This window comes from Phyllostomus discolor, chromosome 7 (genome assembly GCF_004126475.2).
Source record: "Phyllostomus discolor isolate MPI-MPIP mPhyDis1 chromosome 7, mPhyDis1.pri.v3, whole genome shotgun sequence".
NCBI lineage: Eukaryota > Metazoa > Chordata > Mammalia > Chiroptera > Phyllostomidae > Phyllostomus > Phyllostomus discolor.
The window spans coordinates 52,161,639-52,178,683 of record NC_040909.2 but is presented as its reverse complement, the minus strand read 5'-3'; the positions used below and the strand labels follow the sequence as shown (position 1 = coordinate 52,178,683).

At 35.6% G+C, this 17,045-nt stretch overlaps 1 protein-coding gene across 1 annotated transcript in view; it reads left to right on the top strand.

Moving 5' to 3' along the window:
- The window catches only part of CFAP20DC (CFAP20 domain containing), a 245,334-nt gene that overhangs the window by 82,161 nt on the left and 146,128 nt on the right, over positions 1-17,045 (top strand). Inside the window, 1 exon segment of the mRNA XM_036030972.1 lies at positions 5,161-5,275. Within this exon segment, the coding sequence (XP_035886865.1) occupies positions 5,161-5,275 (115 nt within the window).

Below are 17,045 nucleotides of genomic sequence, written 5' to 3'. Positions count from 1 at the left end.
AAGGACATAGCCAAACTATTAGATGCAGAGTTCATAACACTGATAATCAGGATGCTCACATAAATTTTGCATCACCAGTATGGATGCAAAATAGAGAAAGGAGTGAAGGCTATGCAAAGTGAAATAAAGAAAAATATACAGAGAACCAACAGTGAAGGGAAGGAAACTGGGACTCAAATCAATGGTGTGGAAAAAAAAGAAAGAAAGAAACATTCAGCTGGGACAGAATGAAAAAAAAAAGAATTCCAAAAAATGAGGAGAGGCTTAGGAACCTCTGGGACAACTTGAAATATTCCAACTTCCAAATCATAGGGGTGCCGGAAGGAGAAGAGGAAGAACAAGAAATTGAAAACATATTTGAAAAAATAATGGAGGGAAACTTCCCCAGTCTGATGAAGGAAATAGGCATACAAGTTCAGGAAGCTTGGAGAGTCCCAAAGAAGTTGGACGCAAGGAGGAACACACCAAGACACATCATATAAAATTACCCAAGATGAAAGATAAAGAGAGAATCTTAAAAGCAGCAAGAGAAAAGCAGAGAGTTACCCACAAGGGAGTTCCCATAAGACTGTCAACTGATTTCTCAAAAGAAACCATACAGACAAGAATGGGCCGGAAAGAACTATTTAACCCACATCCAAGATTACTCTCCCAGCAAAGCTATCATTTAAAATGGAAGGGTAGATAAATTGCTTCCCAGATAAGGTAAAGTTAAAGGAGTTCATCATCACCAAGCCCTTATGAAAAGTTAAAGGCACTTACCTAAGAAAAAGAGGATCAAAACTGATCTCTTCTACTGTTCAAAATTATGAACAGTAAAATGACAACAAACTCACAACTATCAAAAACTGAACCTAGAAAAAAACAAAAACAGACAACTAGAACAGGAACAGAGTCACAGAAATGGAGATCAAATGAAGGGTTATCAGTGGGAAGGGGGAAGAGGGAGAATGGGGGAAAAGGTACAAAGAATAAGAATCATAATTTCTAGGTACAAAATAGACAGGGGAAGGTTAAGAAAAGTATAGGAAATAGAGAAGCCAAAGAACTTATATGTACGACCCATGGACATGAACTAAGGGACAGAGTGCTGGAGGGAGAATGGATTCAGGGCAGAGGTAGATAAAGGGGAGAAAATAATGGGACAACTGTAATAGCATAATCAATAAAATATACTTAAAAAGTAAAAAAAAAATAAAGTCAACCTCATGAAAATTAAAAATTGCTAATCAAAAGACATCATTAAGCAATAAGTTAATCTAGATAAAACATATATGAGTTTCTATGTACTATTCTCAATACTTTTCCCTAAATTAGAAACTCTTTCCATATAGGCTAAAAAAAGGTACCATTAATATAATAGGCAAGAAAATACTTGCAACACATATACATGACAAAGGACATATATGCAAATATGTCAAAAAATATGAAGAAGAACTCATACAACTGTAATAAGAAAACAACCCAATAAAAACAGATTCTTCACAGGATATACCAGTAAATACATGTAAAAATGTTCAATGCCTTTATTCATAAGACAAATGCAAATAAAATCACAATGATACTCTTTTCTTACCCACTAGGCTTGGCTAATGATGAAGTCTGATAGCACCAAAAGTTGGTGAGGATATATAATCACTGTAACCACTTTGGAGAACTGTTTCTATAAAGATATATATATATATATATATATATATATATATATCTTCCTCAATGACCCAGTAATCCTGTTCCTAATTATCAAAAGAATAAATATATATATCAATAACAAGATTCTACAAGAATTTTCTTACTGGCTTTCTTAAGCAACCAGGACTGGAAACAAATGTACATCAATGGGAAAACAGATAAGTGAATTGTTATACAGACGTATAAGACCCAGCATTAAAAAAACTATTGAAAATAAATAAATAAAACTATTGGTTCATGCTGTTAAGGTGGTCAGTGACGTGAGCTGTGAAGGAATTCACAAAAAAGAAAATGCAGAGAGTAAAGATTTTATTTTTACTTTCCCAAGGGAAGGAAAGGGCTAGGTGCCAAGACATGCACCAGCATCAGCCCCGCGAGGCCCGGGCTTTGAGGTTTTATTAGATGTCAGGGTGATTGTAGGGCAGGATGTTTCAGTTGGTCTTGTATAGACTGCAACATTTTTTTATGTTTTTTTTGGGTACAGGGTCCAGTCCAGTTGTGGTGGTCTGGTGTGTCCTGTTTTGTAAGTTCCTGGAGCCTCTGTGCCTTCCAGGTGCTTCCAGTAATTTTCTAGTCCCGAGGATAAAGACTCAAAATAATTAGGGTCCGTCATGCTTTATGGGATACACCTAGCTGTGGCAAAGAGGGCCCAGAAAAAGGGGCTTTTGTCCTATTACAGGCTACATTTTGTTTGGAGGTAAATTTCAAAAATGTAATGTTATAAGTGAAAGAAACCAGTCACAAAAGAATATATTCTATGCCATTCCTTATATAAGAAATTCAAGAACAGATGAAACTTACCCATGATGATAGAAATCAGGAGTGAGAATTGACTAGAAGGAGCCAGAAGACAACTTCCTAGGGTGATGGAAATATTTTATATTTTGATTGGAGTGGTAATTGCACGTGTGTATATATTTATTGGAACACATGAGATTGTACACTGAAATCTGTCCATTTCTGTTACTCAAATTTTACCTAAATGAATGAAAGAGAACATAACTATTTCTATGATATCTATTCATCATGCAGTGTAGAATGTGGAGTCTAATATTTTCTTAATTTGAACAATAAATGTGTAAACCTTGACATAAAGACCCTGCATGATTTGGCTCCTGCCTGCCCTTTCTGCTTATGTCCCTCCCTTACCTTCTAGGTGCTACCCCTGATGACTTTCCTAAGTAGGTAATTTCTTAATTATTTTCTAGTTCATTCTCTTAACTTATTTTCTGTATTGCATTTATGATACATTTGTTTTGCTTCTTCATACTTTTTCATCTGCCTTTTCCACTAAAAAGAGAAGCTCTAGGAGGTTAGCAACCTTGCCTTTTCTTACCATTATATTTGCCAGTGTATTCCCAGGTGGTTTCTTGGTTCAATGGGTTCAGTGAGCATTTGTTGAACATGTGAATGGATGAAGGAATAAAGGAATAAGTGTTTTTATTGTTCCATATATTGAGAAAGTGGTAATATACTCAAATATTTCTCAGTTTAGAGTTAGATCCTTAACTAATTCAAATAAAAGTTACATAGTCTTATTTCTACAAGTAAAGCAAACCTTTAATAAAACTGTGTTTCAATAGAGTTTTTAGTTGATGCAACCAAATCTTTTGTTTGATGCAAGGGAACTTTATTTCCCCTTTCTCTTTCCAGATTCTTACTTATATAGTCTTTTCCTCTATCTCCTAATCAGAGCTTCTTACAGAGACCTAATAGCATTACTTCTGACAATACTTTCCAAATGTATTTGATCCCTGTACTCTACTGGTAAAATGTCTGAGCTCACTAACCATATAACCACATTTATTTATTTCAAAAATATGTAAATATATTGCTGTACTACTAATTAATGAAAGTGAACAGAAATAACATTTTTAAAGGGTGAAATGAAAAATAGTTTTAACATTTTCCTTCTGTGCTTCAGTGAATGGTTATGTAGCACCTTCTCCACATGCTCATCCCACTTTGAGCACACTGCTGTGGAGCAAAATTATACTACACTTACTTATACATTTAAGTATAAAACTACAGTAGTGTTAACATTTTTGCATTTTAAACCTACCTCTAACTAGAATTAAAAGAATTTATTGCTTTTTATTGTTATTAATTTTTAAATCATTTCCCAAGGATATGTTTTTATTGATTTTAGAGAAGGGGGGAGGGAGGGAATGAAGGAGGGAGGAATGGTGGGAATGAGGGAAGGAGGGAGGGAGGGAGAAAGACAAACATTGATCAGTTGCCCTGATCATTGATACATGCCCTAACTGGGAATTGAATTCACACCTTTTTGATGTATGAGATAATGCTCCGACCAACTAAACCACCTGGCCAGGCAGAATTTATTGCTTTTTAAATGAATCTGTGGCATCATATAGTACAGATATGGTAGAATTTTTAGCTTTATGGACATACCCTGAATTTATCTCATTTTTTACTATACTTATTCTTAACATTGTTCAATGATAGCTTTCTACAGAAAAATATATAGAGTATTGTAGAGGAAAGAAATAAAATGATTAGAAAAGTGAATGGGGGGAGCAAGAAAGAACTATAGAAAAGGCTACATTGGTTTTAAAAAGTTAATTGCACTATAAATATTGGTAGCAGTGTATTTGAATAAAATGTTGTATTCTTGGGGGTTTGCTAATTGTAGAAAATTAGCAGTTGGTACATGTAAACAAATATTTTTGCTAAAAATGGGGACAGAATAGCTATTGTCTAATAAAAGATAGTCTTGCAAGAAACATCAGTTCTACAATATAGCAGCCTGAGACAGGTTTGGAGATTTTAAGCCTGCTCTGTTACCCCTGAGACCTAAAGGAAGCAGAACATAAAAATGAGCCTCTATCAATTTGAAGCAAACCTAATCTTTGTGATCATGGCTGTGGTCTAATCTATTAAAGATGTTCAAATTCAGTGTCCTTGGTATCACTGCAGGTTGACCTGATAGCAGTAAACTTGTGTATTATAATTCTAGTTCCAAGATATGTGCTTAGGGAGTGAAACCGACAGTCAGTGTTTTGCATCTGTCTCTAAGCAGACTAACAGCCTATATAAAATGACAGGTGCATTTTTAGGGAAAGAAACTCATAATGTTTTCCTATTTAGTAGGTGACAGTATGTCCCAAGATAATACACGCTTAAAGGACTGGAACAAGTATGGTTATTAAAGGCTAACAGATTCTCAGTTCATACAAATTGAATTTTTTTGTAGGCTGGAACACTAGAAATCTAGTATAAGTACTGAAACAAATTAGCATATTAAGTGAATTTATACATATAAGCTTGTGAGCACTTTGAATTTAAGGAAGAAATTTTATTATTTCTTGAAAGAAAAAAGGCAATTCTTAAATTCTGTGTTTGGTCTCCCTGATGGAAAAAGCCTATGTGATAAATTATATCATTTTGATGATTATCCAAAGATGTGGTTATTATATTGATGGAAATCTTTCTTCTTTTCTCTCTTTTCAGAATTACTGATTTAGGGAATATCAAAAGAAGATTGTACTTATCAACGGTCCATAAAGAACTGTCCTCAACCCCTCTGCATGCAAAAATCCCACTCTTTATGATCAAGCGCAAAATTGTAAGTGTCACATGAATGTTGCTTAAAATACTAAGTTCAATTCAGTGAATATTAATCATGTGCCTAGTCTGTATATAAAGCACTTTGTTAAGTACTGTGGTGGTATAAAAATGAATAAAATTCATGCTTTTTCTTTCCCTCACATGAAAATGTTTAAAATCTCCTACATAGAAGATTATAATTATTTGAAAATCAGAAAGAGCACAAAAACTATTATAGGAAGCACAGTAGAGATGGAAGGTCCTATTGGTACTGTGAAAGGGAAAGAAAGCCCTCTGATTTTAGGATAGGGAAAGGCTGCATGAAAGATAGTGCATTTAGCAAGGATTTTGAAGGACTGTGAGATTCCAACAGGTAGAGATGGGAAGCCACGCATTCCAACCAGAAGGAACAGCATGGAGGTGGGAAGTGGTACATATTTGGAGAATAGAGAATGACTGACCATTGTTGTCAGATTTTTAAAAAGTAGGTTTAAGGAAAATCAGTTTTACAATATAATAGTTTGGTATAGTTTGGGAGATTTTATGCCTTTTGTGTAACCTCTGAGACTTAAAGCAGTATATAATGTATGCATAGATAAGCAATATGTTAGCTTATGAAAAATCAGGTAAGTATGACACCAACAAAGGAAAGTAACAAACCTCTGATAACTGATCTTAAATAGAGATTTATGAACTGTTAAAGAATTCAGAATATTTCTCTTAAAGACATTTAGGGAACTTCATAAATACATAGACAGAAAACTAAATACATTTTAAAAAGCAATGCATGAACAAAATGAGAAGTTCAACAAAGAAATAGAAACCTCAAAAAAATCAAATAGATTTTAGAACTGAAAAGTACAATAACTAAACTGAAGCAATCAATAGAGAGCTTAAAAGCAGATTCGACCATGCAGAATAAAGAGCTGACAGATCCAAGATGGCAGAGGAGGAAGTGAAAGTAACTAACCTCTCAGGACCAATCTGGAATTACAACTAAATTGTAGAGAAATCAGCACGAATAACTAACTGAACACTAGCTGGAGAGAAGCCTTACAACCACAGACAGACAGAATAAAATATTTCAGCACAATGTAACTGGTAAGGAATATGGTGGAGACACGAGAGGGCTGGCTGGACTCCCATGGGCAGCACTTGAAGTGCCAGAGGGATATGTCAGTAACCAGAGGCTTCCCCCTGAGAAGTGTGGGGTCTCAACCCCAAGCTGCACTCCCCAGCCTACAGCACCAGATCTGGAAAGGAACCTAGATAACATCCAGCTGTGAAGAGCAACAGGGGTTCTATTGGCCAGGAAGAGAATGCAGAGAGTCTTTTAAAGGGCCAAAGCACAAAATTTCATTTGTAGCCACTTACCATGGGCACCAGCAGAGGGAGGGCAAAGTGGACTAGAGACATGAAGGGAGTCTGGGGTTGGTGATGCTGGTGAGAGAACTGAGGCAACAGACTCCAGGATCTATGTGCTGAGTGATTCCCCATACTGCAGGAGCCATCTCTCTCAAGCAGAACACTCCTCTCTGAATGGCATCAGCCTTTTGGGAAGCAATAGCCCCACCCACAGTAATTACTCTGCCCCACCTAATGGTGCTTAAGTCTGACTGCTGATTACAGATCAACTAGATTAACAGCTGACTAGTTTCACATCTAAGGCAGAAAATACAAGGAAGCAGCCAATGGCAAGACAAAGAAACAGACCCCAAATGAAAGAACAAGAGAATTTTCCAGAAGAACCAGATGAAATAGAAGTAAGCAATTTATCAAATAGAGAGTTTAGAGTAACAATTATAAGGATACTCAACAGCATGAAAAAAGACATACAAACCATAAGAAAGGATCAGTCAGAAATAAAGCAAGCAATATCTGAGAAAAATAATGCACTGGAAGTAATAAACTGTAGGTTAGGTGAAGCAGAGGATTGAATCAGTGTTTCTGAAGATGGGGCAGAAAAAAACAAAGGTAGAGCAGCAAAATGAAAAAAAAAATTTAAAAATGAGGAGAGCTTAAGAAACATCTTGGACAACATGAAGTGTAACAACATCCTCATCATGGGAATACCAGAAGGACAAGAAAGTGAGCAAGGGATTGAGAACCTTTTCAAAGAAATAATGACCACAAACTTCCTTTATCTGGTGAAGAAAAAAGTTGCACAAGTCCAACTTGTGCAAGTATTGGTTTGGTGCAAGTCCAGGAAGCTCACAGAGTCCCAAACAAATTGGCACCAAAGACGCCTACACCGAGACACATCATAATTAAAATGACAAGGTTTCAAGATAAGGAGAGAATCATAACAGCCACAAAAGAAAAGCAGGTAGTTACCTACAATGGAATACCAATTAGACTTCTATCTGATTACTAATCAGAAACATTTCAGGCCAGAAGGGAGTGGCATGAAATATTCAAGGTGATGAAAGGCAAGGACCTACAACCAAGGCTACTTTACCCAGCAGGGCTATCATTTAAAATGATAGGAGAAATAAGGAACTTCCCAGACAAGAAAAAGCTAAAGGAGTTTGTTAACACCAAACCAATACTGCAACAAATGTTAAAGGGCTTGCTTCAAGGAGAAGATAAAGAAAAAGAGAAAGGAAAAAAAATAACCAGAGGAACACAGTCTAACAATAAAATGGTACTACATACATGTCCATCAATAATCACCTTCAATGTAAATAGCTTAAATGCTCCAACCAAAAGACAGGGGTTAGATGAATAGATAAGAAAATGAGCCCCACATATCTGCTGCCTCCAAGAGATCTATCTCAGATTGGAAGATACACACAGACTAAAACTAAAGGGTCAGAAAAAGATATTTCATGCAAATGGAAAAGAAAAAAGCTGGAGTAGCAGTACTTATAGCTGCAAAATAGACTTTAAAACCAAGGCTACAGTGAGAAACAAAGAAGGACACTACATAATGATAAAAGGAACAATCCAACAAGAAGATATAACCCTAATAAATATGCACCCAACATAGAAGAACCTAAACATGTGAAGCAAATCTTGATGGTCATAAAAGGCGAGAACAACAGAAATAAAGTCATAGATGGGGATTTTAACACCCCTTTCACTTCAGTAGATACATCTTCTAGGCAAAATATCAACAAGGAGACACCAGCCCTAAACAACACACTAGACAAAATGAATGTAATTGATATCTTCAGAGAAATGCACCCCAAAGAAGCAGAATATACATACTTTTCAAGGGCATATGGAACTTTTTCTAGGATAGACCACATGCTAGGACACAAAACAAGTCTCAATACATTTAAGAAAATTGAAATCAAGTCAAACATCTTCTCTAACCACTATGGTATGAAACTAGAAATCAACCACAAGAAGGACACTGAAAAATATACAAAGACACGAAAGCTAAATAACATGTTATTAAACAATGAATGGGTCAACAACAAGATCAAGGAGGAATTCAAAGGATACCTTGCAGCAAATGAAAATGAGAACACAACAATCCAAAATCAATGGGACACTTGGAAAGCAATCCTAAGGGAAATTCATAGCATTGCAGACCTATCTCAAAAAAAAAAAAAAAAAAAAACACATACACACACACAAGAAAAAACTTAAATAAAAAATCTAACTTCTCCCTGGCTGGCATAGCTCAGTGGATTGAGCGCAGGCTGCAAACCAAAGCATCACAGGTTCGATTCCCAGTCAGGGCACATGCGTGGGTTGCAGGCCACGGCCTCCAGCAACGGCACATTGGTGCTTCCCTCTCTCTCTCTTTCTCCCTCTCTTTCCTCTCTAAAAATAAAAATAAATAAAATTTTTTAAAAAATCTAACTTCTCACTTAAACAAACTTGAAAAGGAACAACAAAGCCCACTGTGAGTAGAAGGAAAGACATAATTAACATAAGAACAGAAATAAATGAAATAGAGTCTAAAGACACAAAAGATCAATGAACCCAATAGCTTGTTCTTTGAAAAGATATACAAGATTGACAAACTTTAACCAGAATCATTAAGAAAAAGAGAGAAAGGACCTAAATAAATGAAATCAGAAATGAAAGAGAAGAAATAAACAATTATATGCCAACCAACTGGACAGCCTTGACAAAATGGATAAGTTCCTAGAAACACACAATCTTCCAAATATAAATCGGGAAGAATCAGCGAATCTGAATGGACAGATTACACCTAATGAAATTGAAGCAGTAATCAAAAAACTCCCAACACACAACAGCCTTGGACCAGATGGCTTCACAGGCGAATTTTACCAAACACTCCAAGAACTAACACCTCTCCTTCTCAAACTATTTTATAAAATTGAAGAGGAAGGAAGCCTCCCAAAATCATTTTCTGAGTCCAGCATTATCCTAATTCCAAAACCAGTTAAAGACACAACAAAGGAAGAAAATTATAGGCCAGTATCATTGATAAACATAGATGTGAAAATCCTCAACAAAATATTAGCAAACTGAAAATAGCAATGCATCAGAAAGATCATACACCATGATCAAGTGGGATTTAATCTGGTAATGCAAGGTTGCTACAACATTTGCAAATCAATAACTGTGATTCACCACATAAACAAATCGAAAAATAAATACCACATGATTACATCAATAGATGCAGAAAAAAGCTTTTGATAAAATCTGGCACCCATTTATGATAAAAACTCAGCAAAGTGGGAATACAGAGAACATACCCAAACATAATAAAGGGCATATATGACAAACCCAATACCAGCATCATACTCAATGGGCAATAACTACAAGTATTCCCCTTAAGATTGGGAACAAGACAGGGATGTCCACTTCCACCTATCTTATCCAACATAGAACTGGGAGTCCTAGCTTTATCAATAAGACAAGAAAAAAAAATAAAAGGCACCCAAATTGGAAAGGAAGAAGCAAAACTTATGTTTATTCGCAGATGACATGATATTGTACATAAAGAACCCCAAAGACTCCACCAAGAGACTACTAAAACTGATAAATTAATCACCATATTTTTTGGACCATAAGATTCACCCAGGTTTTAGAGGAGGAAAATAAGGGGAAAAATTTGAAGCAAATATGTGGTAAAATATTTAATAACATAAATAACATATTTCACCAATGTAAATGTAAACAGAACTCAACGGCAGCATTAACAACCATTGTTCCTCCTAAATTTGCAGTGGCAGGGAAGTGCGTCTTATAGTCCAAAAAATACAGTAAGCAAATTAGCAGGATACAAAGTTAATATCCAGAAATCTGCTGTACTTTTATATGACAATAACGTACTAACAGAAAGGAAAATTAATAAAATAATCTCATTCACAATATTTATTCACAAAAAGAATAAAATACCTAGAAATAAACCTAACCAAGGATGTAAAGGACTTGTACTTGGAAAATTATAAGACACTGAAAATTGAAGATACATATAAGTAGAAGCACATACTGTGTTTATGGATAGGAAGAATTAACATCATCAAAATATCCATACTACCCAAAGCAATTTATAGATTCAATGCAATTCCTCACAAGATTCCAAGGATGTATTTCACAGAACTAAAACAAATATTTCAAAAATTTATATGGAACCACACAAGGCCCCGCATAGCAACAGCAATCCTAAAAAAGAAAAAAGTTGGAGGAATCACACTACTGAATATCAAACTATACTACAAGGCCATAGTAATCAAAACAGCCTAATACTGATATATAAACAAACATGGATCAATGGAACAGAATAGAGAGCCCAGAAAGAAATGCACACCTTTATATGTGACAGATGCTGGCCTGTAGGATCCATGTATGTTGTGGCTGCTTGTGAACAAATACACATGGACAACAAGTCCTGTGAAGAAAAAGGGATGGCATGGCCACTCTCTGAGAGGTGAGAGGGCCAGAGCCCTCAGTCCCTGCCTGGACAAGCTTTTATTGCTTCTCTGGGTACATACGTGGAGGGTTGTCCTCATTTACTATGCACAGGTTCACTGCAGGGGATTACCTTTTACAGACAACAAAGGAAAGAGTGTTGTTAATTACTTCAAAGAGAAGGATGTTGCAGATCAGGGGGAAAGTGGTTGAAATGGTCACACTCCATACTTGGGAGGTTTAGCTCAGATTTTAGGAAGTTGCAGTAAGCCGTTGCTACCTTAATTCAGGGTGAGGGAGTTTTAGCAAAAGCAAGCCTCATAGCAGCCTAGGTACAATGCAGACCTGATTCCCCACAAGAAAACCTCTCCATGGGCAGCCCTGTGTGCCACTCACTCCTCACTGGTTTTCCATGTGAGTGCTGAGCTACATTTCCACTCCATGCTAAGCAGTTCCCTACATTTATAGTCAATTAATATTTAACAGAGGAAGCAAGCACATTAAAATGGGCTAAATAGTCTATTCAATAAATGGTGTTGGGAAAATTGGACAGATACATGCAGAAAAATGAAACAAGACCACCTTCTTTTACCACACACAAGAAAAAATTCAAAATGGATCAAAGACTTGAATGTTAGACCCAAAACCATAAAATCCTAGAAGAAAACATAGACTGCAAAATGTCACGCATTACTCATAGAAATTTTTTATCAGATATATCTCCCCAGGCAAGGGGAGATATAGAAGAAAAGAAAAAATAAACTAATGGGACTTCATCAAGCTAAAAAGTTTTGGCACAGCAAAAGAAATTATCAACAAAATAAAAAGACAACCCACAGAATGGGACAACATATTCACCAATATATCTGATAAGGGATTAATATCCAACATTTATAAAGTACTTACAAAACTCAACACCAAATAAACAAATAACCCAATTAAACAATGAGCAAAGGACCTGAAAAAACACTTCTCCAAAGAGGATATACAGATGGTCAACAGACATATGAAAAGATACTCAACGTCACTAATCATCAGAGAAATGCAAATAAATTCCACGATGAGATACCATCTCACACATGTCAGAATGGCCATATCATCATTAAATCAAAAAACAACAAGTGTTGGCAAGGATCTGGAGAAAGGGGAACACTTTTGCACCGTTGGTGGGAATGTAGACTGATGCAGCCATTGTGGAAACCAGTATGGAGATGCCTCAAAAAATTAAAAATGGATCTGCCTTTTGACCCAGCAGTCCCACTTCTGGGAATATATCTGAAGGAACCCAAAACACTAACTTGAAAGAACATAAGCACCCCCATGACCATTACAGCATTATTTACAATTGCCAAGGTATGGAGGCAGCCCAAGTGTGTATCAATAGATGAGTGGATAAAACAACTATGGAACATTTACATGATGGAATTCTACTTGGCCATAAAAAAGAAGAAAATTTTACCCTTTGCAATAGTATGGGTTGACCTGGAGAAGGTTAAGCTAAGTGAAATAAGCCAGTCAGAGAAAGACAAATACCATATGATTTCAGTCATATGTGGAATCTAATGAGCAAACTGAATAACAAGCAAAAGAGAGACAGACTCATAGATGGAGAACATAACAGCTAGTGGAGAGATTGAGCAAAAAAAAAAAAATAGGACTCATGGTCATACACAATAGGATGGTGATTGCTGGGGGGAGGAGAGTATAAGGGGACTAAATGGCAACAGCAAAAATATAATAAAGATTATATATATGTGTGTGTGTATATATATGTGTGTGTATATGTAAAGATATATATATATATATATATATATATATATATATATTTAATTTAAAAAAGAAGAAAAGTCAGTGACCTGGGAGATAGGACAAATGAAATTATTCAGTATGAGGAGTAAAAAGAAAAAGAATGAAGAAAACCAATAGCAGTTATGGGACACAATGAAGGGAAACAATATTTCATTTATGGGAATTCCAGAATTTGAAGAGAAAGAGGAAAGGACATGAACTGTATTTAAAGCAATAATTCCTAAAAGTGTTCCAAATGTAGGGCGAGAAATAGATATTGTTCAAGAGGTTCAAAGGATCTCAAGTAGGTATAACCTGAGTAGGGCTGCACAGAGACACATCATAATTAAATTGTCAGATGTCAAAGAACAAATTTTGAAAATAGCAAGAGAAAGGAGAGAAGTTACATACCAGGGAATCCCTGCAAGACTCTCATATTTCTCAATAGAAATTTTACATGCCAGAAGAGAATGTGATGACATATTCAAAATATTGAAAGAAAAAAACTACTGTCAACCAAGAATACTTAACTAGGGGAAGCAGTTCTTCAGAAATAAAAAAGAGATACTTAAAAAAAAAAACTGAGGGAATTCATTACTATGAATGAGGCCTGCCTTACAAGAAATGCTAAAGGAAGTTCTTTGAGTTGAAATGAGGGACACTAATTACCATTGTAAAAACATAAGAAGGCAATATCAAACTCACTGGTAATGCTAAAAACATAGAATTGGATTATGTAACAGGGTAATGGTGGTGTATAATTCATTTACAACTCCAGTTTAAAAGTTAAAAAATAAGTGTAGGAAAATAACCATAACTATAATAATGTTATTAGTTACATGTGGAAAGGTGACAGATCAGGTGGGCGAAGGGCCAGGTAATGACCTCTTAGTCCCACCTTAGCAGGCGGGTAAGCCAAGAAGAACAACTGGGGAGCAAGACAGACCACAGGACCCAGGGTTCCAACAAGGGAAATTAAAGCCTCAAAACCTCTGGCTGTAAAGATCTATGGGAGTTGCATAAGTTGGAGGAACTCCTAGCCTCACAGGATAGTTTGTTGAAGAGACCCACAGGGTCCTAGAATGTACACAAACCCACCTACCTGAAATCAGTACTGAAAAGGCCCAATTTGCTTGTGGGTAATAGAAGAAGTGACTGAGAGTGGGGCAAGAACTAAGCAAGTGGCATTGTTCCCTCTCTTACCCTCCCCCACATAGAGCTCCACAACACAGCAAAGTGGCTTGCCCCACCCTGGCAAATACCTAGGGATACACCCCTTACAATGTAACAGATTGGCCGACACAAAGAAATATAGCCCAAATAAAAGAACAGATCAAAATCCCAGAAAAAGAACTAGGTGACAAGGACATAGCCAACCTATTAGATGCAGAGTTCATAACACTGATAATCAGGATGCTCACATAAATAATTGAGTATGGATGCAAAATAGAGAAAGAAGTGAAGGCTATGCAAAGTGAAATAAAAATATACAGGGAACCAACAGTGAAGGGAAGGAAACTGGGACTCAAATCAATGGTGTGGAAAAAAAGAAAGAAAGAAACATTGAACTGGAACAGAATGAAGAAACAAGAATTCCAAAAAATGAGGAGAGGCTCAGGGACCTCTGGGATAACTTTAAATATTTCAACTTCCAAATCATAGGGTACCCAAAGGAGAAGAGGAAAAACAAGAAATTGAAAACCTATTTGAAAAAATATCAAAGGAAAACTTCCCCAATCTGGTGAAGTAATAGATTTCTGGGAAGTCCAGGAAGCTCAGACAGCCCCAAAGAAATTGGACCCAAGGAGTAACACATCATAATTAAATTACACAAGATTAAAAATAAGGAGAGTACTTTGAAGGCAGCAAAAGAAAAGGAAAGAGTTACCTACAAAGGAGTTCCCATCAGAATGTCAGCTGATTTTTCAAAAGAAATCTTACAGGCAAGAAGGGGCTGAAAAGAAGTATTCAAAGCCATGAAAGGCAAGGACCTACATCCAAGATTGCTCTATCCATCAAAACTCTCATTTAGAATGGAAGGGCAGATCAAGTGCTTCTCAGATAAGGTGAAGTTAAAGGAGTTCCTCATCACCAAGCCCTTATGATATGAAAAGTTTAAGTCCCTTTTAACTTTTAGGGACTTATCTAAAAAAAAAAAAAAAGGAAAATCAAAACTAAGAACAGTAAAATGACAACAAACACAACTATCAATAACTGAACCTAAAAAAAGAAAAACAAATGAAGCTAACTACTAGAACAGGAACAGAATCACAGAAATGGAGTATATATGGAGGGTTATCAGTGGGGAGAGGGTGGAGGAGAATGGCAGAAAACGTACAAGGAATAAGAAGCATAATTGGTAGGCACAAAATATATAGGGGAAGGTAAAGAATAGTATAGGAAATGGAGAAGCCAAAGAACTTATATGTACATCCCATGGACATGAACTAAGAAGGTACAGGGGGAATATTGTTGAGAGGGCAGATGCAGGGTGGAGGTAAAGGGGAGAAAAAAATGGGACAGCTGTAATAGCATAATCAATAAAATATCCCCCCAAAAAGAAAAATATATAAATTATAACATCAATAACCTATAACATGATAGGAAAAGTAAAAGTGTAAAGCTTAGGAATTCTATTTAAATTATTAGTGTAAAATAGGGTGCTGTAATTTTAAGATGTTTTAGGTAAGCCTCATGGTAACCACACATGAAAAATCTATAGTAATCACACAAAAGAGCATGATAAAGAAGTCAAGGTACACTTATACTGTGAGACATCAAAATACAAGGACAGCAAGATAAGAAACAACCAAAAAACGATTAACAAAATGTCAAAAGTAAGCCCTTATTTATCAATAATTACTTTAAATGTAAATGAATTAAATTCTTCAATCAAAAGATAGAATAGCTGAAAGGATAAAAAACAAGATTCAACAATATGGTGTCTACAAAACTCACTTTAGCCTTAAATATACAAACTGAAGGGATAGGAAAAGCATCTGAAACAAGTGATAACCAAATTAAACTAGACTTTGAAATAAAAATTGATTTAAAAAGAGACAAATATGGTTATTTCATGATAAATGTGTCAATACATTCAGGAGATACAATAATTGAAAAAAAATATGCACCCAACATTTGAGCACCTAAATACATAAAGCAAAAATGAACAGGGCTGAAAGGAGAAATAAACAGCAATACAATAAGACTGAGGACTTCAATACTTCATTCTCAAAAATAGATATGTCATCCAATCAGAGAATCTATAAGGGAACAGCATATTTGAACAATGCTACCAACCAGTAGATCCATCAGACTTGTATAGACCATTCTATCTGATAACAGCAGAAAACACAATCTTCTCAAGTGCACGTGGAACATGGGTAGTTATATTTGGCTACAAAACAAGTCTTAGCAAATTCAAGGAGATTGATTATATACCATTCACACTTCTGACCACAATGGTATGAAACTAGAAATCATTAACAAGAATAAAATTTAAAAATTTGTACATACATGAAAATTAAACAACACTCTTGTGAATAACCAACAGATCAAAGAAACTAAAAACCAAACGAAAATGGAAACACAACATACCAAAAGGTGCGGGACTCAGCAAAAGAGGTTGTAAGAGGGAAGTTCATAGCAATAAATTCCTTCCTTAAGAAGCAAGAAAGATCCCAAATAGAACCCATAACTATGCTTTAGGAACTAGAAAGTTAAGAACAAACTGAGTCCAAAGTTAGCAGAAAGAAGGATATAGTAAAGATCAGAGCAGAAATAAATGAAATAGAGAACAGTAAAACAATAGGAAAGATTAACCAAACTAAGAGTTGGTTTTCTGCAAAGGTAAACAAAATTGACACACCATTGGTTAGATCAACCAAGGAAAAATGACAGGAACAAAATCAACAAAAATTTAAATGAAAAAAGGAGACATTACAACTGATACCACAGAAGAATCATAAGAGGCTACTATAGACAACTATACACCAAAAACTGGATAACCTAGAAGAAATGGAAAATTTCTTAGAAATGTTCAAACTATCAAGACTGAATCAGGAAGAAATAGAAAGTCTGAATAGACTAATTATTAGTGAAAAGATTGAATTAGTAAATCCAAAATCTCCCAACACATAAAAGCCCAGGCCCATGTGGCTTCA